Source organism: Parasteatoda tepidariorum, chromosome 10, assembly GCF_043381705.1.
Source record: "Parasteatoda tepidariorum isolate YZ-2023 chromosome 10, CAS_Ptep_4.0, whole genome shotgun sequence".
In the NCBI taxonomy this organism is placed as follows: Eukaryota; Metazoa; Arthropoda; class Arachnida; order Araneae; family Theridiidae; genus Parasteatoda; species Parasteatoda tepidariorum.
The window spans coordinates 23,321,609-23,346,963 of NC_092213.1; the positions used below are offsets into that span (position 1 = coordinate 23,321,609).

Consider the following 25,355-nt stretch of genomic DNA (forward strand, 5'->3'; position numbering starts at 1 on the left):
ACCACTGCGCAGCTTAGTACCCTTAACGAAATGACATCTTTCTTATTTTTCATCTACTGCGCAGTTATCTTCGTTCGATCGGACAACTAAATTGATCCGTGTTGAGGTCTTCCTTCTTCTAGGAGGTGTTGGTACAGTAAGCCTTGGCCCTCTATGGGCTGTTGCGCCACTGAGATTAGTTTAGTTTAAAGTGATTTCCTTTAATTTTTTAATGTTTAAATCAATGAATTTATTTAAAAAAAATCAATTCTTGTATTTTCAATCAAATTTCCGTTAAGAAGAGCGAATACGACTTAAACATGTTACAGTCTACTTGTTTTGTCAATGAAGTTGAATTTAAAAGGAGCAGAACTTTAATGAAGATACAAAAATTTTATTTATAATTTATTTACATCGGAATTGTAAAAAAGCAATCATAAAAAACATACTAAAATTGAAAATAAAACATATAAATATATCACACAAATGTTTCAAACTAAAACAAGTTTACAAGTTTCCTCATTTTAATGTTTAAAAAATATATAGTGGTATTAAATACATTCAATTACTGGAATTAATTTTCCGTTTTATAAATTTTGCAGCTTTTAGAATTATAAAAGAGATTAAAAAATAATTTAAACAGTTCTTAAAACTTATAATCAATAGATAAAAAGTTTCATAGTTTCATTAATGGAAATTAACATTCTATAATCTTAGATCAGAAATAAAGAGATCAAATTATTCGTTCCGTTACAAAGAAAAGAGAGAAAAAATATTGAAAATAATACTGTTCATAACATAAATAGTATGCGAATTTTTTTAATAACTAATAGGTGTGTAACAAAAAATAGAAAAGTCCATATTTAATTTTTATTATAAAATATAAAAAAATTATTTTTTTTAAATTAAATGTATTTTAACAATTTCAAACAGCGTTGGTACAAAACAATTAATAAGATTGTTGATAACAAAAGCTGCCTAAATAGACAGTTACAGAGGTAGATTTGGTATACATAAAATAAAGGCAAACTATACAGATACTGCTGGAACAGCATTGTTTTCCTTCAAGTAGTTAACTAGCGAAGGTATCTTTTTCTGGATAGCATAATCTAAGGCTGTCTGAAACAAAAATTAGCAATAAAAAAATTAGCATAAAAATTAGCAATAAACACACATGCACATTTACGATATATTTTACTAAATTTTGATTACACACGATGTTTGAAGTAACATGATTCAGAAAAGTATGGAATGTAAATAATTAGGCATACATTAAGACATGATAATTAGGCATAAAATTAAATAGGCATACATATTTTTTTCTGTTTATTTACAATACTTTTCCAATGCGTTTTGGATTTTCCTTTTCTAAAAAGAAGGAGATTCCATTTTGTTTTTACTTGCACAAAAAAGAATATCAAGCATTTTTCTTTTTTAAATTTTATAAGCCACGATAAAGAAGGAATGTTACGATGCTACCCTGAAGACATCGCCAGTCCAACTGATGATCATGTTGTTCTACAATCAGTCTTTCGTCTCAAATAACAACGCCCCCTATTGGTCGTTATGTTCGCGAGTAAAAAAACGGAATTAGCAGTTGGATAAATGTGCAGAAAATTATTTCTAGTGTGTTCTTAATTTTGCCGATAAATAGAAGCATGATTTGTGTTTAGATGTTATTAAGATTATGAAATAGAATACAACACACATAACTAAGTATATGAATTCCAATTGTGGACGAAAGCTACCGACAATGTCACCTATCATCCATTTAAAGGTACCACTAAATAGAATCGAGTTAACACGTCTTATATACTAGTGAATTGAAATTGTGTTATTGTAACGGTAGTTACACTGCATTACTCACCCACCAGAACTTTATCTGGGATATAATTCGATGAATGAATATCACTAGTTGATTCATTGCCGTTTTGGGAAAAACCGGGAGCGCTGTACCGGTTCTTCGGTTTTTGAGCGCCGATGGTGAGAGCTAAATTAAGTTCACCGGACGCGGAGCGCTGGTCATGAGAACTGTATTAAGTTCACGTGGTCTCTCCTATATTGCTATTGACAGTCGAGTGTGTACAAGCTCCAGTGTTGTGTGATCGAGACTGAGTAGCATCAATGCAAGGACAGTGGTACAGTCATCAATAGCTAGACAAAAGTTCGATGTGTACCATACATCGAAGTAGGTGAATTCTGATCAGCAATGCGGGCGTAAACAACCAGCAATGTCAACCGTCATCTATCTACTCGTACCTTAAGACAGAATGGAGAGTTAACGCGTCTTATATACTAGTAAATTGTAATTGTATTATTGTAGTGGTAGTTACACAACGCAGTTTTTGATGAAAGTACAACAGGTTTAAGATTTCTTTTTATTCTACTTGCTGAGTTTCTAAAGCTGTAACTCCCAAGCCAATATTATTTTCTGAGGTCATTTGATGATATTAAATAAAGAAATTCAAATGAAATCCTTTGAAATTATTTTTTACTGATTTCTACCTTTTTTTTCTTTTGATTTTGTGATACCAGCATTTCTGCATCCTTATAGTGTGTGATGTTGTGCATCACAATCAACATCGTTTTAAATTAGTTTACATATACTCACTAATTTCTTTATGCATTTTTAATATTTTAAATTCATTTTATTTTAATGCTTCAAATTTCTTCTGGCTTATAAACTAGTTTGAATTTAATAACCCACACGCCTTGTTTTTTCTATGCAGATTTTGCCTATTACATCCGGCATTAATTTTGTTTCATGTTCAACATTTCTTTTATATAACATTGCTTCTTTATGATAAACTATTCTGAACTTTATCACACGTGTATCTGCTATTTCTTCTTATAATTATCGATTTTAAAACTGTTTTAAATTAATTTGCGTGCAAATTTCGTCTCGTGACTTATTACGAGATTTTAAGGCACACGATTCTTCCTCAATTTGGTTTGCACCCAATACTTGTTAATAACATAGTTTTAAATTTATTTTCTCCCAAATTTCTTCTGGATCACGGGATGTATTTACTTTTATATGGTGCACATTTCTCTATAATTTTCCACACAATAAAAGTTATTTGATTTTTTTTAATCTGTTTCCAAACTTTTTCTGGTTAATGAGCGATAGCGGTAAATGAGCCTTGCTCGATAATTTTGTTCAAAAAATACAAGTTATTAGATTATTATCAGTTATTAAAGAACTATCAGATAAGATAAAACTGTAAAAAGATTCAATATGGTGCATTTTATCGCTTTTAATCGCTTACTTTTTAAACGCTTAAATATTAATTTGCGAACCCCAACGTATTCGCTTTAGATTTTATATTTGATAAAAGATCTGAAACTGCATATTAAGGGGGTGATTGCAAAACACTTCGCATACTTTTACATCATTTAAAAAATGAAATCATAGATAAGCAACGTAACTCTTTTTAATTAAGTCAAGAAGAATGCTCCAATGATTGAATCAGATGCAATTTTTAACACTCTAATGATAAATCAGATGCTCCATGAATGAATCAGATGCAATTTTTAACACTCCAATGAAAAACACTCTTATGACAGAGTAAATACTTACTTTTTTATTGGCATCTCTGCAATTGATATCAAAGAAAGTCTGATCATAACGTTTTAGAGTTTCAACAAGGCATAACACTTTTTCTACATTTGATTCAATTACAGCAGAGTGGAGGTTCCTATTTTTCAAAAGAAAATTCCCATGAAATAAGCAAAATAAATTAAAGACTTACAAGAATTACTTAGTAAAAAAATTAAAAAGTGTTTTGCTCACTAATTTATATAGACATTAAAAATAGTTTAATAGTACTAGCCAGGTTCTTCTTTCAAATTAATTCAATTCAAATTTCATGCTAATTGTCCACTTTTTTGGTTCAGATATCTCACAGTTTAATAGTTTTCATAATTTGTATAGATCTCCTATAGATTATATGACCAAATTTTTTTGATTGGTACTATTTTGATAGTATAGGGTTAAAACGCAAGTTTAAAGCGACGTAGTAGACAAGTTTTAGAAATGTAAAGTAAGGTAGACTTGGTGCAAATGTTAGATAATTAATTATGATGGAGTAAAGTGTTTGTTTGCTACATCTACGATGGCGCTTTCTAAGTTTAGAGTGTTTTAAAAAGTTTCAAGCTTCGAATAAAGTACAGCAACTTAAATGAAGTATAATTTTACAGAAACGGGCATGATATAGTTTAGTTCTATTAAACAAGCACCACCCTCAATGTGATAACACAAAATGACACAAAAAAATAACGAGACAGACATGTTGAATTAAAATTTAAAAAAAAATGGCTTTACCGATAGGAAGGAAGAACAAGCTCGAGCAAAAAAAAATAAGAAAAAAGGTTTTGTTGGGTGAGATTTCCGTAAGTATAAGATGCAGAAATGAAATTAGAATAGATTTTCAAGCATTTTGAAAATGTACTAAAAAGATCATTATCTAAGTTGTTAAAATTTTCAAAATATGGAAAAATTCTCAAAAACCAAGGTTATTAGAAAAAGAAAATGTTGAATGATTGTTCCAGAAGGCCTTACACAACACAGAGCATAAAATATACTCCTCTTTATTTCGTTTATGTATAAAAGTTTCGAGTTTTAATCAAATTTTCTCTTTTAAATTCATTAAACTACTTTGTCTAAACTAATCTTTAAGTTAAATATTTTTAATATTCGAATATTTGCATTAAGTTTGACACCTATCAATATCTTTTTAAGACTTCTGTGTTTTAAACCACAGCGCAACACGGTTATACTAGCAAACTATCAGCAGTTTTGTTGCATACTACTTATTATAAAATGTAACAACAAAAAATTCACTCATAATTGAAATGTTGAACCTTTAGTGCAATAAAATGTGTAACACACAGTAGGAAAAATTTCAGTTCAGGATTATTAAAAAGTGGATGTTACACAAAAAATAACGCATTTTCATCGTTGAACATTATTTACAACAATTCTTATGTCTAGTTGCATATTTTTCTGTTTTATTCATCTGAAATGGTCGCTCTGATCAAGAAATTTAACGATTGCTGTTGATATAAATAGAAAGACGTATCGAATCATAGGCTATTCCATTTACTACCATTAAGTCTCTACTTTATGAAAAAATAAAAAATAACACGAAATTAACGAAAGCTTATATAATTACTGATTTTTTTCTGCTACACTGTTTTATTGATTGAAAATAAAATGTTGCTTTTGTTGTTTCGAATGACACATTGGATAAGCCTAGTTCGCTAGCCGTTGGCTTTTCTTGAATTAAGACAGGAAGGTGCGCCTTTCATTGGAAAAGAGAGCACCGCAAGGGTGAAAGTACTTCTTAGCTCAGAATTCTACGGATAGATGGCGACACCACTCATTCGTGAGGCCACTTCTTCAATTTAGTCATAGATATGAAGGGGAAGGAAATTTTCTCCTGATCTCTGTACCCATGGTACTGCTCAACGACCGACCATTAGACTTTTGATTCAACAGATTTTAAGAGAAAGTATATCGCATGTACTCGGTGGGTCTTTTGTAGAGTCGAGGATCAGATTCCAGCCCCTCAGGAGCGGAATACGATTCTCTAAACTCTGGGCTAACCACAACCCAAGGAAATTTAATATTTTATGTAAGTTATTTCACTTACGTTTGGTCCAGGTTCTTGTAATTTTCTCTCTCATCATAATCAATTATTCTAATCTTTTTCTTACTTTTCTCTTGATGTTTGATTTTTAACAGTACATTTTTAATTTCATCTAGATACTTTGTAACATCAAAACTTTCAGAGTTTCGAAGAACCATTTTAGCATTGTCCCTAAAATAAAACCAAACCTGTGAGCATAATAATAATGATTATGTTTGTAATCCTATTTTGAGGATAGTGAAAAAGATGAAAAAAGGTAAAGATATTTAATCTTCTGATTTTAAATATTATTATTTTTACTAAATATTTGATGACACACCTCTTGGTATCCTCACCTCCCCTTTGTCACAAAATATCATAATTTGAAGAACTCTCTTCCTTGCCACCAAGCTTGACGTCATTTGCTTGAAGTCCACTCTCTTATTGAGGAAAGTTAAACATGATCATAAATATGTAACTTATACGATTGAAAAAAATTGTGGTTCGTTTGACTAAGACTTCATTAATTGAAATAAAATTTAAACAACCTCTTATTAAACTACTGAAAACTTTACAATAAGTTGTAATTTCAACGCAGATGTAAATAATGTTTCGAAATGCATGTCACAAATTGTCATAGTTTAAAGAACTCCCTTCCCAACCGCCAAAAGCATGACGTCATGTGTCATTAAGCCCAAATCTACTCTTTTAATGAGGAAAGTTATGTATGATCATTGCAAATGTTACATGAAAATATGTAACTTAAACGATTAAAATAATTAGTAGTCTTTTTGACTAAGATTTTTTTAATTACAATAAAATTTAAACTACCACTTATCCAACTATAGAAAACTCTACATTAGGTTGTAATTTCAACACAGATGTAAATAATATACTTCGAAATGTATGAAGAATATAATAATTAGCCATTACGTATTTGCATATTTGAAGACCTGAATGGATGAAAATTTCAAGTGATAGCTTAGTGATATACAGCTAATTTTAATCTAGATTGGTGAAATCTATAAATCACCAACACTCGTTTAAATTGTTCGCGGCATAGCGTTCATGCTTATACACTGTGTACTTAAAAAGCATATTACCACAGGCAATAATAAAAGACACTATTAAAGTAAAGCATTCGCATTCCAACTACAGCACTACAGAGGGGTCCTGGAGGATAAGGCTCCACAATATCGTGACCAACGGCATGGTTGAGGCAATGTGCTCAGCCATGTGCACAGGTCACTTTTACGTCACCCACAAGCTGGTGCCCATCAATTTGAGGCTGGATGGGCTTCAAACCGCCACTGGGGAGCGAACCCCAGCTCTTCACAATTACAGATCAGGGCCTTAATCACTATGTCATGGTGGCTCAAAAGACATTAGAATTAATCAATTTAGACAAATTTATATTTGGGATATTTATTTTAATATTATAAATTTTATTGCCGCAAATAATGGTAAATGGAAAAAAATCACATGGTTTATTAAAATTTAAAAAAAAAAAAAAAAATACAAGCATTACTGAAACTAAGTTTAAGTTCCAAAACTTACTTTATTTGGAAGCTTATTTTCTGTTCACCACTGGTCACCTGTCTATCAACTCTGCAGCATTGCACATGAACTTTGCTTGCAATATGTGTAGAGTTTTTCGAACTGGATATAGTTGTTCTACTTCTATTCGCATTGCATACTGAGTCATAAAGATCATTTAAATTATCCTTCCACCACTCATCAGAAACTTCATCGGGCTCTTGAGATAAGTCAGAGATTATAAGGTGGCTGAGCACTTCTTCCAATGAAGTTTTCTCATTTTGAAGATTTTTAGCTGTATTAGTCTTCTCTGAGTCTATAGGATCATAATTTTTCTCAGCAAGCTGCTCAATATCGTCACGATTTGAATCAGGAATGAGAGAATTTTGCTGTAACTCTCTTCTTTCTTTGAAGTATTCTTCTGCCTCAATAAATGAATTAACAAGTTTACAAATATCTCGTTCCTTATCATCACTTTCATTACCAAAAGGTAATACAGAATCCAAAGTGGATGCTGATGAGGAATCAACATGTGGTGATGAGGAAGCAATGGGTGGTAACGAGGAAACAATAGATTGTAAAACTGCATCCACAGATGGGAAAGAAGTTGGTGCTGGTAGGGAAACAGCATGTGACGATTGGAAGCCATTAGGTGTTAACGGGGAAATGTAATGTGATGATGAGGGAAAAATAGGTTGTGATGGGGATCCAATATCCGATGGTAGGGAAGAAATATCTGCTGATGGGGAAAAAACATCTACTGATGGTGAAGCAGTAGGTATTGATAGGAAACCAGCATGTGATGCTGATGCTGGGGAAGCTGTCGGCGTTAGCGGGAAAGTATATTGTGATGATGTAATATGTGCTGATAGGGAAGCAGCACGTGATGCTGATGCTGGGGAAGCTGCAGGCGTTAGCGGGAAAGTATATTGTGATGATGTAATATGTGTTGATAGGAAAGCAGCATGTGATGCTGATGCTGGGGAAGCTGTCGGCGTTAGCGGGAAAGTATATTGTGATGATGTAATATGCGTTGATAAGGAGGCAGCATGTGATGCTGATGCTGGGGAAGCTGTAGGTGTTAGCGGGAAACTATATTGTGATGATGTAATATGTGTTGATGGGGAAACCACAGGAGGTGATGGGGAACCAAATCCTGAATCAGGACTATTGACATACAAAATTTCAAGGGGATTGAAACCTGATTCAATTTGCTGAGCACTGAGGGAAAATTTAGGAGACAATCTTGTTTGGGTCTGCTGGGAAGTTCTGTAGTTATTTCTCAAAATTGGAACAGAATTGCTAGGATGGCATAATTTTGGCCTACCAAATGCAACAGAGTGAACAGGAATTATAGGTTTGTAAAATGTTTCTTTGTGTTTCTTTGTCTTATTTTTTTCTGGTCCTCCCCTTTCTATTAAAGTGTCGTCATCATCATCATCCGATGACGAAGAATCCGTTGAGAATTCTAATTCAATGAAATTATCTTCATCGTCGATTTCCTTTTTAATAACGTCCTCATAAACACTTTCTTCATTTGATAAAGAATAATCCGTAAATGGTTCTAACTTGATAGAATGATCTTCATCTTCTGTTTCCTTTTTATTGAAGTCATCGACAAATCTTTCATCATTCAATGAACAAGAATCCATTAATGTTACCAATTTGGAGAATTGATTCTCCTCTTCAACTTCATTTTCGATGCACGCTGAGAGAAAATTATTTTCAGTCAGTGATACTTGAGTTGAAACTTTTTTAGAAAAAATACTTTCACCGTCTTCAATGCTTGCATTTTTATTTAAATCATTTTCAATGTTTTTATGAAAGTCAAAATTTTGTAGGTTATTTTTATATGAGATACTTTCTTTATCGCAATTTCCATTATCAGTTTCTACGAAATTATTGTTTTCAGATTTATATTCTAAATTTTGCGATGCATCTGGATCAGAATTGGAATTTATGCTTAATTCCTGAATTATTTCGGTTAACTTGTCTAGATCCAAGTCAGAATCTTTATTCATTTTGCTTTAAAAATACGCTTAATTAAACCTAAAAAGGAATAAAAATATGTCACTATAAAAAGAATTTAACAAAAGCAATTAAATACAAAAAATAAAATCATGTTCAAACAAAATCAGATGATGTATTTTATCATAAAAATTATAACTATTGTCATGACAGCTCATTGTGGGCTAGAGCCTTCCCTAGAACCTTCCTCCATTCTTTATTTACATGAAGTGGTGCTCAAAATCATTTTACATTAAATTGAAATAAATCAAAGAAATAAATATCAAGAATAAATTTTATTACCATTTTTAAGCATGAAAATAGCATTTTACGCAAATTGCGTAGAAGTGGGCAGTTACTCATTCATTTAGCTGATGAGCAGTATATCATGACATCTCTCACAGAAATTTAAGGTATTTTTTGAGGTTTATTTGAGGTTGTTTTGAGGCGTCAAGTTTGATTTAATGTTTATTCGAAGTTGATTTCAATAACAACCTTAAAAGATCAACTTTCTAAGGTGTATAATCAAGGTATAGGAAGTTGTTTTATTCAATAGAATTGCTTTGAGAAATTGTTTTGAGGTTGAAATGGTTTTGAGGTTGATGGAAATCTACTTTAGAGCAATCCAGTTTTGGGAGGTTGCTTTGAAGTAAATGGATTATTTTTTCTACACTTCAATCAAATACGTATATTTGAGGTATGAATAATTTCACCCGATCTAAACTAAAATTATTTCTGAGTTACAGATGAGGTTGATTTTATGAGGTGTAAATGAGGTTGAAATTGAAGTTTCTTAATGAGGTTATTTCTGTTGCAAAACATAACCTCTTTTCCTACCTCAGGTGTATTTTTTACATCTGGCAATCTCAAAACAACCTCAAAAATACCTTATTATTTTTGTAAGGGATGATATTAAGTTGAATTACATGTTGTTTCTGTCTATTAGAAACTTGCAAATACATTCACGGAAAATATGTGATAGTTTTCTTCAGTAAAGTAATTTTTCCTTGATGCGAGTTTAGTTTTGTGCATGCGTTATTCATATAAAAAACAACTGAATATTTTATTCACTTAGTTTAATTTACTAAAAGACAGTATACTCAGTGCTAAATTTTACTTTCTAATTTAATGTGTGTTTTATTTCCTTAATTTTTTACATATTTTTTTCTCTTTTACAAAATGGCTGTTATTAAAGTTTGATCCATCGTATAAAATCGAGGATTTTGACAGATGTTCCTCTCTGAAAGGAAATCGAGAAAATTACAACATGAAGTGAAATAAAGTTTCTCAAAATATTAATAAAACTACGAAACAAATAAAAATGATAATTTCAGAATTGTCTTCATTTTGATCAATTTACTGAATCAAACTAAATTCATTCATTCATAATAATTGAAATTTATTATTTTTCATGAGTTAAATTAGATGGTACTGCAAACAAAATTGTAGCCTGAACCAATTCTTTAGACATTTAATTATTGCTAAATATATTTTATTCCGTTTTTAATTGCTGTTGGTCAAACTTTATCCCAAACCACTCTCAAGGGTAAAAGGTTTGACCCAGTTTTTCTAACTTTGATAAGTAACTCTGGGAAACAAATTTTTTGTTTCATTTGCACAAATACTTTATCTTGTCTAATTCGGATGTGGAAATTTTAAATCTAGAATTAGTTTTGCATTCTGAAGCTACAGATGCTTTTTTTTCAATGATATTTTTACTCTATTTTTTGTCAAAATGTACAAGTTTAATAGTATTATAAATAAAAAAAGACAGCGTAAATATTGCAGGAAATTTTTAGGGGAGTTAGGACCCATCATCAGGAAAATTGCGTGGTAACTCATGCCTAAAAGTGTAGTTGGACTGTCCTTATTTTAGCCTGTTCAGAGAAAGTCGCAAAAATAGTTAATAATAGAGAAGCGCCCTTAGAATCCTACTATGGCCTTTTTTGGGCATAAGCTCTTATGAAATATTTATCCTAATGACGTGCCTTAACTTCCTTAGAAGTTTGTCGTAGCATTTATGCAAACCTTGCTTTATTTGGCGTTTTTAAATTTGTACATTTCGACAAAAAATAGTATAAAAAATTTAATTAAAAAAACTGTAGCTTGGAGAAAGAAACCAATTGCAAATTTGAAGTAAGAGATCTGAAGGGATCTAAGATTTGTTACAAAAATCTCATGCAAAAGAAAATTTTTCTCCCCAATGTAATTCATAAAAAAATGGTATTTCATAATTTTAGAAAAAATAATAATGAAAACAGACCTTAAACACTATAAACTATTAAGCAATGTTAATTAAAAAAAATTTACCACGTTTGAGGGAAAAAAATGAAAAATAATTTTTTATAAAAAAAAGAGTAAAAGCTCCCAAGCATCTCAATAATTGATAAATACTAAGTGAAGATATGAAAAACAAACAAAGTTTTGAAAATTATGATTAGAAAGAAATGATTAGAACAAATCTTACATCTACAGTGAGTTGCAACTACAATGGAAAAAATGATGCAATCGATTGTTCAATACGGATTTTAAATTGAAATTAGAAAAGCAGAATTATTGCACTATCAGTAGGGAATAAAATTATAAAAATAAAACTATTGCGAAATCACTAGAGACTGTTTAAACAATAACAATAATAAAGCTGCGAATTGATTATTAGAGATTTCCTATTGAAATTTTTAAAACAATGTGATCATGCTATCAGCAATGAATCACCATGGAAATATTGGAATGCAGTTAAAGTCTTTACTTAATCGATAGAAACCTTCAACAATAATGGCAAAAATGATGTAACAAAGTGCCACAAAAAGGGTTTCGGTTAAAAATCATAAATCAATGTGATTATCTGCAAGAAATTGCAAATGCTACGTTGAAGTTACCATTTGATCAATTGAAAACAACAATGACGAAAAGTTACTATTTGATCTCTATAGGTTTTTCATTAAAACTTTTAAAATAATGCGATCACGCTATCAGGATGGAATAATAGTTTTAATGTTAAAATGAAATTAGCCCTTAATCAAGAAAGAGTTTTATAACAATAAAAAAATAAAAGTTCACAATTAATCAATGAAAGATTTCAATTAAAGTTTTAAAAGCAATGCAATCATTCAGTGAATAACAATTAAAATATCTAAATAACTACTTGATCAATAAAAACTTTAAGTGACAATGGCAAGAGATGAAGTTACCAATTAACCAATAAAGGTTTTTAATTAAAAAATTTAACACAGTGTAACAATGAGTGTTTAAAACAATGTGATCACTCTATCAGAAAGGAATAACTATTATAAACAATGTACAAATTAAATTACTGCTTAATCAAATAATGGTATTACTAATTGATAAAAAATGTATCTTGATTATAATTTTTAAAAAAAGTTACTTGCTTGGATTATAAGAAAGTTTTAATTAAAAATAGTTATGAATTTTCCTCATGAAAACTATTATTTGCAACTAACTATAATTAATTCATAATAATTAAATTAATAATTATTTTTAAAAGTAGGGCTTGGTGATTCTATATTTTATATTAAGCATTTCTGAAATTAAGCATTGCTTACATCAATTTATTTTGCAGATATTTTTACTGGAGAGTTATGATATCTAAGCATTTAAAAATTATATATTAATTCTTCTAAAGAAATGCAGATTCTCCCATTGGTATTTAAACTTAAACGAGGAAAATTTTAAAGAGAAAATAATGTGATATTTTTTAATTTGGTGTTATTTAAAATAAAACTATTTACATAAATAGTAGAAAATTTAAAAATATTATTTAAAAAAAACTGAGACTAAAATAGGAAATCTTAATTTGGCTATATTTAAATGAAAAATCATTTGGAAACTATATTACTATCATTTGGAGAAAAAAAAAACATTTTAAAATCATTTTAAAAACTTCATTCATAAAGTAAAACTCCTTGAAATGATTCACTTTTTAGGTATATTTTTAATTTTATTTTATTTTGGAAATGAGAGAATGGTAGATGTAAAATATGTTACGTGATTTGATGTATTCAAATGGATTCTGCAAGTTTAGTTTTGGCAAGTTAACATTAAAACGGACAACAATTAATCTGCATTTCTAGTTGTAAATCATCAATATTTTTATTGAAACATTCTGTTCTATTTTTTTATTAAGAATGTTAATATGTTCCTAGAACGAAATGATGCAACACACTATAAAGTTTTTAAGAAATGATTTATAACTATTTTTATAAACAAAAAAGTGAATATAAAATTGGTTTTCTGAATTATATATTTCAATATTCTGCAATAACAAGTACACAATTGCAAACTTATTGTTTATTTTCTGCGAAGGTTGTTTTTCTTATTTTAATTGAACTGTTAGAATAAAATAGGAGGTCATAATTACGTAAAATAAACAAAAATTAAAAAATAATGATAATAGTTCAATTAGTTTCTGAAAATACATTTTAAGATACTGTATAAAAGATGTTTTCCTACCAAAAAATATACATATGTCATAAAACAACCATAAAGTAGACTGGGAGCACAGAAATTACTGTTTATATGAAAATAACCGTTATCTGTACTTTTTGTCAAATCTAATTTATTTGAAATTAACCATACATGTATATATTTCATTTCTCTAAAATGGCAAATATAAAATTGTAAACTTTTTGTTTATTTTATAAGTAGATTGTCATTTTTTTATTTTAATTAAACTATTAGAATAAAATCGGAGATCTTAATTATGTTGAATAAGCAAAAATCAAAAAATAACAATAACAGTTTTTTCGTTTTTAAAATACATTTTAAGAGACATTTTCTAGTCACAAAACAAGCATAAGGTACACTGGAAACATAAAAATAACCGTTTTTATGAGAATAACACTTATCTGTAATTATTGTCAAAACTAATTTATTTGTAACTATTTATAACTGTATATACTTCAAGTTTCAACAATATTTAATACAACTTTGCAAACTTTTTGTTTATTTTATAGGAGATTGTTTTTTTGTTTATTTTATTTGAATTGTAGCTAAAATATGAGATCTTAATTACGTAAAATAAGCAAAAATTAAAAAAATTACATTAGGAGTTTTATTTGTATTTTAAAATACATTTAACAGACACTTTTCTACCAAAAATATGCATAAATTATAAAGCAAGCAAAAGTAAACTGGGGGGGGGGGATTAAAATGACTGCTTCTATGAGAATGACCATTATCTATAAGTATAGTCAAAATTCATTTATTTGCAACTAACCATAATGATGAACTTATTGAAAGCTTATTGAATTGAATTGAAGATGAATTGAAAACTTATTGTTCAGTTTTTTTAAGATGGTTTTTCTTATATTAATTGAACTGTTAGACTAAAAATAGGATATTTTAATTAATCAAAATAAACAAAAATTTAAAATACTGTTTTTATGTGAATGACCAATGCCTATGATTATAGTCAAAACTAATTCATTTACAACTAACCATAACTGTAAAAATTTCATTGTTCTAAAATATCTAATACAGAATTTTAAATCTATTTATTTTATGTGATGATTGCTTTTTCTCATTTAATTGAATTTTTAAGCTAAAATTGAAGATTTAATTACGTAAAATAAACAAAAATTGAAAAAAAAAATTTAATTTTAACTTTTGTTTTTAATATTTTAATTTAACTGTTAAGCTAAAATATAAAATTTTAATCCTGTGTACTAAACTAAATTTGAAAAATAATAATACTAATTTTATTAGTTTTTAAATAACATTTTTAAACATACTTTCTAGTTGAAAAATAAGCATAAGTCATAAAACAAGCATTAAGTACAATGGGGGTATTAAAATAACTGTTTTTATGAGAATGACATTTTTATAATTATAGTCAATACTAATTTATTTGCATATAACCATAATTGTATACATTTCAATGTTCTAAAATAGCTTTCACATAGTTGCAAACTTATTGCTTATTTTAAGAGAAGATTGTTTTTCATATTTTAATTTAGCTGTTAAGCTAAAATGTAAGATATTAATCTCTTATACTAGACAAAAATTGAAAAATAATAATACTAATTTTATTAGTTTTTTAGAATACATTTACTTTAAAACACATTTTATAGCCAAAAAATATGCATATATCATAAAACAAGTAAAAAGTAAACTAGGGGCATTAAAAAGACTGTTTTTAGGAGAATGAATTTCTTATAATTATAGTCAAAACTAATTTGTTTGCAACTGACTATAGTAGTATAGATTTCAATAATCTAAAATAGCTAATACAAAATTGTAAACTTGTTGTATATTATCTGAGAAAATTGTACTTTTTTATTCTAATTAAACTGTTAAGCCGAAATAGGAGATTTTAATTGTTTAAAATGAACAAAAATTGAAAAAAATAACATTAATTTTATTAATTTTTTAAAATACATCTTACTTTTTCCATTCAGAAAATATGTATAAGGCATAAAACAAGCAGAAAATTCACTGTTTGCATTTAAATAACTGTTTTCATGAGTATGAACTTATCTATAATTATAGTCAAATTTTATTTATTCGCAAATAACCATAATTGTTTAATATCGCAACTGTATAAATAAAACTTTTAAATTTGACTTACATTCTTATCCAACGTGAAGCCAAGTTGATATTGAATATAATCTCTTAATTTCTACCTAACCCTTCAATCGGGTAAACATAGTTTTTGATAAGAGAAATATCTGCTTTCTATTACGTTCACGCGTTGAGATAACGCCTTCATATTCAAATTGTTTAGTATATATTGTTAGTCATACTCATAAAAACATATTTTTAAACATTCAGAAACATTAACAAATCTTCAAGAAAAGCTGAGAACAGGAAGCTGAGAACTTCCTTACAACGCCGCTCTAAAATATAGTATTCAAAAAAATTTTTCAAGGTTATTTTCGAAAGATAATTTTTTTTTCTATCGGCGAATGTTACATGTATTCTTGATTTGATAATACGTGACTCAATTTTCTAGTAACAGAGTAAAAAACGGCAGTTTGTACTTGAAGTTATAGTTTCACTCAGGGCTCGAAAAACGGCCCGTCCGCCTGTCCTCGGCGGTCAAAAATTCCCCGCGGACAACGAATTTCTCGAATCCGACGTCCGCGCGGACTGCCATTCTCCCGTTAATGTTCGTGATACATTCTCAATTTTTGTTATCCTGCAAAAGTCTAGCTCCTCACTTCTAAAATGACCCTCTAATCTAGATATACAGCAACATACTGTGTATGGAGGAATTGATGTTTTCTCTGTCTGGGAGCACTGTAGTGGTTGAAAGGGGCTTTTCAGCAATAAACTTACAAAAAAAAACAGATTACGTACCTTAAACAAGTAGAGTTATAAACGCAATTATGAATCTCTACCTAAATGGAAAACCCCTTTCAGATTTCTGTGCAGAAACCTCAGTAAATCATTGGCTTGATTGTGGAACTGGCATACGTCATATTTGATTCATTTAATAAACGCAGTACCCTCGGATAAATTGACATTCCAGATAACATGACCTTTGTCATTTAAATTATTTCATGAAAGAAATACTAGGTTACTATTAGTAACCTAGTATATACTATATAATGTAATGCGTATTACTGTATAATGTAATCCTAGTAACTACTAATTCATTGTGCAATGTATATAAATGTTTGTAATAAATAAGAGAAAATTATATTTTTATTTATTTAGAAGCGACGGGTTAGTTTCAAAGGAGGACGGGTACATTGTTGGACAAGCCGTCCTCGGGGACGGGTAAAATTTCGGAGTTTTTCAAGCCCTGGTTTAACTTATGCTCTAAGTTTTTTTTTAACCGAAAACGTATTGATCATTCTGGTAAGGAATTTCAAGGAGAGATTTAAATTTTGAAAAATATATTCTTATTTCCACAGATAAAATTTCGCACTGAATTGGCATAATACCGATTGCGTAGATGTTAAGCGGTCCTTCACAGTCGACATTTTTGACAAATAAAAAATTAAATAAAATAAAGAAATAACCATTAGAAACACTACGCATCCACACATATACACATACAGATAGATTCAAAAATGTTAAATGCATGCAAACATAATATATCGATGTCTTTGAAAAAAGTTTAAAACATATTGCTTACGTTTTGTTAATGTAGTAAAGTAGTAATTCTTTTTTTAAAAATATACTTTGAAGATGCATTTTTTGCCTCTTTTGTACGTTCAGACAAAGAATATACATAGGAGAAAAAGGCTAGCTCCGATAGACATAATGTAAACCGGTTCCCCAATGCTTGGTGTGGTCTTTGTGTATAAAGGAAAAAGCAACATTTAATGGCACAGCAGCATATGTTTTTGAAACGGGTTTCGTTCTCCCCCCCTCTCCTCCCAATCACCGCTGGGGTTGGGGAGGTGATGAAAGGTTTTATCCTTTAATTTATTGTTGGTTTGCTCTCCATTTTTCCACTCCGTCTAGCTATGGAAACAAAAATAGCACATTTCAGGGAGGGTAGCTTGTCTTTATTCTAGGGCCAACACTATAGACTGACGAAAAAGATCCCCTTTCGCTCGCCGATCCGAGTCAAAACCTCTCCAAAACAATAGCTTGGAATAGTTATACTTCGTTACCATAGTCACCGTCACTGTTCCAGACGAATGGCAAGGGGAGTTCTTACTTTAGACAAACTATACATGTAGATACCGAGTATATACGTCATCCAACTACCGGTTCACAGCTGACGTACCTCCTGACTGTCACTCTGCTTCTTATGCGCATGCGCTGGATTATAGGACACATGATATTCTGCTATATTTAAGTATGCTGCTCACCCTGTAAGTTGTTTTTCTGGTATAGCATACAGCGCTGAGAAGTTTCTCGCGTTAGTTACGTATTCGAAGAGCTGGACTTCTTCTCCTTTCTATATTCTTCGGCTCAGGGTCAGATCAGATTATATGTCCATAAATTTGATTCAGAGGATGGACTTGTAATAATTTTGCAAGTTAAATTTATTTTAATGAGTTAGATATTTGAAAACTTCTAAAATCTGAGCAGTTTCAGCAAAAAAAAAAANAAAAAAAAAAAAAAAAAAAAAAAAAAAAAAAAAAAAAAAAAAGAGATTTTGGGTTCCATTTCCTCTTTAATTTAATCCTCCTTTGCTAAAATAAATAAATATTTATATGTATAAATAAAACTGATTGCTTTGAGGAAATTCAATGTGTAACTATTTTACTTCGAAATCACTCTTTTCAACTATTTATTTCTTATTTGGAATTTTTGATTCGGTTTGTGATTCTAAGTTTTAAAATAACACAGCAGGGGCGTATAGAAATCTGAATCTAAAAATAAATCTGCTCAAAAAGTTAAACGATCATTTGTACTGTGCTCCAAAAGAAGCAGATCATCCTTAATAACTTTTGATCTAACGATCGGATCTTCACGTTCTGGGACTCATTCTTAATGATTCGAGAGGGTGATCTCAAATATTAATTAATTAGTGCGGAAGATAAATTAGGTTACGAAATCAGACGGATTTAGATTTCTGACCCACAAAATATATAGGGAATAGTCGCAATCTGGAAAATATGGTCCCAATAGTTTAGTAAGGAGAGCGATCAAAGGTTTGGACTCCTTAATATTAATTTTTATGTATTTCAATGTAGCTCGAGAACTTTTTAAGCGAATTGAAACGTTTTTGCACACAGTTATGAAATTCGTATATCCAAAGACAATTTCAAGCAAAAAAGAAAAATTATTGTCAGTGTTTATTATTTTTTAACTTTTTTAATAAATAATAGTCGAAGTTTTTTTTACATAAAAGTAAAGCATGTAATTTTGCATGGCAAAATATACAATTTGAGCGAAATCGGTTGAATACTTCTTGAGAAAAAGAATTTTAAAGTAGTCACATGTTTAATATTTGAATTTTCAAATATTAAAACTATTCAACCGATTTCACTCAAATTTTGTATTTCGCCATGTAAAATTTCCATTTTTAAAATGATGTAAAAATTGTATTCATTACAATTCAAAATATTTTCGACTATTATCTAATAAAAGAATAAAAAATATTAAATATTTGCAAAAACTTGGATAAACGAATTTTATAATTGCGTGCAAAAATTTTCAATTCGATTGAAAAGTGTTCGAGATATAGCAAAATACGCAAAAAGTAAAATTAACATTAAGGGATCCAAACTTTGAACCACGTCCTGACAAAACTATTGGGATCATATCATTCAGATTTAAGCCATATTTCCTTATATTTTGGAATCCGAGTCCGTGGGAAAAAGGTACGTTTATTCAAAGAAAATACGTTTTTGTGTATAATTTTATAATTTAAAATATCTCCTGCATAAATTAATTAGCATATTTGAGGTCACTTCCTCGAACTATTAAGATTGTGTCCTAGAAAGCAAAGATCTTTGGATCAAAAGTTATTCAGGGTGATCATTTTTTTTTCTCTCTTTTTTTTCGAGCACTGTATTGCGTTAATTGTTAGGGGGTTGGAGAAACTCTGATTAAGAATATTATGTTATATTTGAATAATCTAAGATGTCGGTGAAAAATATAATGTCAATTTATAAAAGTTTAAAAACGAAAATACGAATGTAAGGTTCTTCATTATAATTGGTAATAATTTTAGAAAAATTAACAATAAAATATGATTTTACATTATATGATAAATAATGTAAAATTTTATAAATTTATTATGATACCTTAGAGCGTGGCATAAGAAATCATTTATTCAGTTAAATTTGCTTTTCAGTTCTGTATATTTTACTAAATCTGTGATAATAGGAATTATGATTTTCAAAACCAGAATTTCTTTTGAACCGTTATGTTTTGAACGGTAAAATAATCAAATAAAAGATATAAATACGGTATATTTTGGTTTTTAATACCAGAAATGTAGTTTTTTTTATCAGAAATGTCAATAAGATACAGTACAGTAATTTTACTAGAATTTTTTTCTCCGTGCTGAGCTCTTAAGGATTTTTCACAAGAAGGCGAAACAAAATTATGTGATTATCAGCCTTGGATAGTTACATTAACTTTTCAAATCTTAATTTTTTGCTTTTGTTCAATTGTCGAATACAATTAAGATCGACGATGCTGAATAATTACCTAAGCGTAAATTACCCAAAAGCTAAGATATTTATAAAAAATCTCAAATGAATGAAACGTTTGATGCTAAAATACTTTTATGAAATTCTGACTACAAAACTCTTTAGGTTCATCTTTACAGAAAAAAATCTGTTAAAATTTTTGAATGAATAAAAATATGCCCATCATTTTGAATAATTTCTCTTTTATTATCTTACTTCATAGTCCTTAAAACATGACTAAATATTAATATCGTAGACTTAAAAATGCTTTATTTACGTAAATTGAGTTCTTAAAAGTATGAACTGCAAAAGTAAGTACAAAGAATTTTTTTCTCCCAAACATTGAAAAATTTTATTACGTGAATTAGCTTTATTTATGCTTTGTAAAAACCTTGAATGGTCCGTAAATTTCTTATCAGCAGATATATTTTAGAGACGGCCCCTTAATTTTTAAAAACTTGATTTTTCTTTAGCATAACAACTATTTCGGAGTAATANCTCCATGTTCCCACAACAAATCAATACCTCTGGGGGTACTGATCCAGGAGTTTCCTTGTCTTCTGGATTGGTTCAAAATTACAAGGCTACGGAGTTGAACATTAGTAGTCGTAAACCCATGAAATTGGGTCGGCTGTTCAACGACGGTTATAAAATAAAATAAAAACATATTGCTTACGTTTTGTTAATGTAGTAAAGTAGTAATTCTTCTTTGAAAAATATATTTTCTAAGACTCATTTTTTGCCTCTTACCTACGCTCAGACAAAGAATATACATAGGAGAAGAAGGCTAGCTTAGATAGACATAATGTAAACCGGTTCTCCAATGCTTGGTGTGGTCTCTGTGTATAAAGGAATAAGCAACATTTAAGGGCACAGCAGCAGATGTTTTTGAAACGTATTTTCACCCTCTCCTCCCAATCACTGCTGTGGTTGGGGAGGAGATGAAAAGTTTTTTCGTTTGATTTATTGTTGGTGTGCTCTGCATTTTTTCATTCCGTCTAGCTATGAAAATAAGAATGGCACATTTCAGGAAGGGTAGCTTCTCCTCATTCTAGGGCCAACACAATAGACTGATGAAAAAGATCCCCTTTCGCTCACCGACCCGAGTCAAAATCCGTCCGAAACAATAATTTGGAATAGTTATACTTCGTTACCATAGTCACCGTCATGGGTCCAGACGAATGGCAAGGGGAGTTCTTACTTCAGACAAACTATACATGCAGATACCGTGTATATACGTCATACAACAACCGGTTCACAGGTGACGTACCTCCTGACTGTCACTCTGCTTCTTATGCGTATGCCCTGGATTATAGGACATATGATATTCTGCTATATTTAAGTATGTTGTTCACGCTGTAAGTTGTTTTTCTGTTATAGCATACAGTGCTGAAGTCTCTCGCGTTAGTTACGTATTCAAAGAATTGTACTTCTTCTCCTTTCTATATTCTTCGGTTCAGGGTCAGGTCAGATTATATGGCGATAAGTTTGATTTGTAGAAAGGACTTTATAATTTTACCAGTTAAATTTATTTGAATATGTAAGATATTTGAAAACTTCTAAAATCTGAGCAGTTTCAGCAGATGTAGTAAAAGGTGTATTAAAATTAAAAAATAAAATAAACAACTGTTGTGAAACTTTAGCAGTAATAAAGCAATACTATCCCCCCCCTAAATACATAAATAATTTAGGAGTGCAGAAAATAATTTTTTTGTTCCATTTCCTCTTTAATTTGCTAAAATAAATAAATATTTATATACATAAATAAAACTAATTGCTTTGAGGAAATTCAACGTGTAACGTGTATGAAAAAATTTTTTACTTCAAAATCATTCTTTATATTGATTAACTATTTACTTATTATTATATTTAAGCTATATTTAAGTATGTTGTTCACCCTGTAAGAGGTTTTTCTGTTATAGCATACAGCGCTGAGAAGTTTCTCGCGTTAGTTACGTATTCGAAGAATTGTACTTCTTCTCCATTCTATATTCTTCGGTTCAGGGTCAGGTCAGATTATATGGCGATAAGTTTGATTTGTAGAAAGAACTTTATAATTTCACCAGTTAAATTTATTTGAATATGTAAGATATTTGAAAAAATCTAAAATCTCAGCAGTTTCAGCAGATGTAGTAAAAGCTGTATTAAAATAAAAAAAATAAAATAAACAACTGTTGTGAAACTTCAACAGTAATAAAGCAATACTATCCCCCCCCCCCAAATACATAAATAATTTAGGAGTGCGGAAAATAATTTTTTTGTTCCATTTCCTCTTTAATTTGCTAAAATAAATAAATATTTATATGCATAAATAAAACTAGTTGCTTTGAGGAAATTCAATGTGTAACGTGTATGAAAAATTATTTTACTTCAAAATCATTCTTTTCATTGATTAACTATTTACTTATTATTCGGAATTTTTGATTTGGTTTGTGATTCTGAGTTTTAAAATAACACAGCGGGGGCGTATAGAAATCTGAATCGAAAAAAAGCTGCCCAAAAAGTAAAACGATAAATTGTACAGTGCGCCAAAAGAAACAGATCACCCTTAATAACTTTTGATCCAATGATCGGATCTTCAAGTTTTGGGTCTCATTCCTTATGATTCGAGAGGGTGATCTCAAATATTATTTAATTAGTGAAGAAGATATATTAGGTTACGAAGTTCGACACAAAACATACTTTCTTTGAATAAGCGTCACTTTATTTCGACGGATTCAGATTTCTGACCCCCTAAATATAGGGAGCAGTTGCAAGCTGGAAAATAAGATCCCAATAGTTTGGTCTGGAGAACGACCCAAGGTTTGAACCCCTTAATATTAATTTTAATTTTTTTGTACTTCAATATAGCTCGAGAAGTTTTTATGCGAATTTAAACATTGAATTTGATTTTGCACACACTTATAAAATTCGTATATCCAAAGATAATTTCAAGCAAAAAATAATGTTTTGTAAGTATTTATTACTTTTTACTATTTTAATAAATAATAGTTCAAAAAAGTTGTAAGGTGTACAATTTTTTACATAATTTTAAAGCATGTAATTTTACATGGCAAAATGCACAATGTGAGCGAAATCGGTTGAATACTTCCTGAGAAATCGAATTTTAAAGTAGTCACATGTTCAATATTTGAATTCTCAAATATTAAAACTATCCAACCGATTTCGCTCAAATTTGTATTTTGCCATGTAAAATTTCATTCGTTGAAATGATGTAAAAATTGTATTCCTTACAATTCAAGATATTTTCGACTATTATCTTATAAAAGAATAATAAATATTTGCAAAAACTTGGATAAATGAATTTTATAATTGCGTGCAAACATTTTCATTTCGCTTGAAAAGTTTTCGAGATAAAGCAAAATCAAGGGGTCATTAGCATTAAGGGGTCCAAACTTTGGACCGAATTCCTGACAAAACCATTGGGATCATATCTTATTAAAGCCATATTAAAGCCATATTTCCCTATATTTTGGAATCCGTGGGAGAAAGGTACGTTTATTCAAAGAAGATACGTTTTTGTGTATAATTTTATAATTTAAAATATCGCCTGCATAAATTAATTAGCATATTTGAGGTCACTTCCTCGAACTATTAAGATTGTGTACTAGAACGCAAAGATCTTTGAATCAAAAGTTATTCTGGATGGTCATTTTTTTCTCTCTTTTTTTCGAGCACTGTATTAAGTAATTGTTACGGGCTTGGAGAAACACTGATTATGAATATTACGCTATATTTGAATAATCTAAGATGTCGGTGAAAAAGATGATGTCAATGCATAAAAGTTTAAAAACGGAAATATGAATGTAAGGTTCTTTATTATAATTGGTAATAATTTTAGAAAAATTAACAATAAAATATGATTTTACAATATATGATAAATAATGTAAAATTTTATAAATTTATTCTGATACCTTAGAGCGTGGCATAAGAAATCATTTATTCTGTTAAATTTACTTTTCAGTTCTGTATATTTTACTAAATCTGTGATAATAGAAATTATGATTTTCAAAACCAGAATTTCTTTTGAACCGTTGTGTTTTGAACGGAAAAATAATCAAATAAAAGATACAAATACGGTATATTTTGGTTTTTAATACCAGAAATGTAGCTTTTTTTTTATCAGAAATGTCAATAAGATACAGTACGGTAATTTCACTAGAATTTTTTTCTCCTTGCTGAGCTCTTAAGGATTTTTCACAAGAAGGCGAAACAAAATTATGTGATTATCAGCCTTGGATAGTTACATTAACTTTTCAAATCTTAATTTTTTGCTTTTGTTCAATTGTCGAATACAATTAAGATCGACGATGCTGAATAATTACCTAAGCGTAAATTACCCAAAAGCTAAGCTATTTATAAAAAATCTCAAATGAATGAAACGTTTGATGCTAAAATACTTTTATGAAATTCTGACTACAAAACTCTTTAGGTTCATCTTTACAGAAAAAAATCTGTTAAAATTTTTGAATGAATAAAAATATGCCCATTATTTTGAATAATTTCTCTTTTTTCATCCTACTTCATAGTCCTTAAAACATGACTAAATATTAATATCGTGGACTTAATGCTTTTTTTTACGTAAATTGAGTTCTTGAAAGTATGAACTGCAAAAGTAAGTACAAAGAATTTTTATCTCCCAAACATTGAAAAATTTTATTATGTGAATTAGCTTTATTTATGCTTTGTAAAAACCTTGAATGGTCCGTAAATTTCTTATCAGCAGATATATTTTAGAGACGGCCCCTTAATTTTTAAAAACTTGATTTTTCTTTAGCATAACAACTATTTCGGAGTAATATTTCTTATCACAAAAATATATTAAAACCCGTTCACTATAAAAAATTCATGGCATTCTGAATGCAGCATTACTAAAATTTATTTTACCGTAAACTCCATTTTTACCATAATTTTTACAGTTATTTTCATTGTAATATTGCTAAACAACTGTGATTCACTAAATATTACAGTAAAAATGACGGGATAAAATTTTAGGGTGAAAATGGATTTTACGGTAAAATGAAATTTACAAATAATGCGCTTAGGGTGCCAATATTTTTTACCGTAATTCATTCCGTAATTTTTACAGTGTTGTGTTGTATATATATATATATATGAAATTCAATGTGTAACGTGTATG

General features: G+C 29.4%; 1 protein-coding gene across 1 annotated transcript; it reads right to left on the reverse strand.

The window, feature by feature from the left end:
• Positions 1-353: 353 nt before the first annotated feature.
• LOC107447135 (uncharacterized) lies at positions 354-15,861 on the reverse strand. The gene is made up of 5 exons (XM_043044571.2): positions 15,739-15,861; positions 7,167-9,194; positions 5,634-5,801; positions 3,560-3,677; positions 354-1,098 (listed from the first exon to the last, which is right to left on the reverse strand). Exons 2-5 carry the CDS (start codon positions 9,164-9,166, stop codon positions 1,009-1,011), a joined length of 2,376 nt encoding a protein of 791 aa, XP_042900505.1. The 5' UTR covers positions 9,167-9,194; positions 15,739-15,861; the 3' UTR covers positions 354-1,008.
• Positions 15,862-25,355: the final 9,494 nt, after the last annotated feature.

Coding starts and splice junctions, on each gene's coding strand:
- LOC107447135 (XM_043044571.2), bottom strand. CDS start 9,166: ATGAATAAAGATTCTGACTTGGATCTAGACAAGTTAACCGAAATAATT. Junction 3,678..5,633: donor TACAAGAACCTGGACCAAAC/GTAAGTGAAATA, acceptor TTTGAAAAATAG/GAACCTCCACTCTGCTGTAA. Junction 1,099..3,559: donor GCAGAGATGCCAATAAAAAA/GTAAGTATTTAC, acceptor TTTTTGTTTCAG/ACAGCCTTAGATTATGCTAT.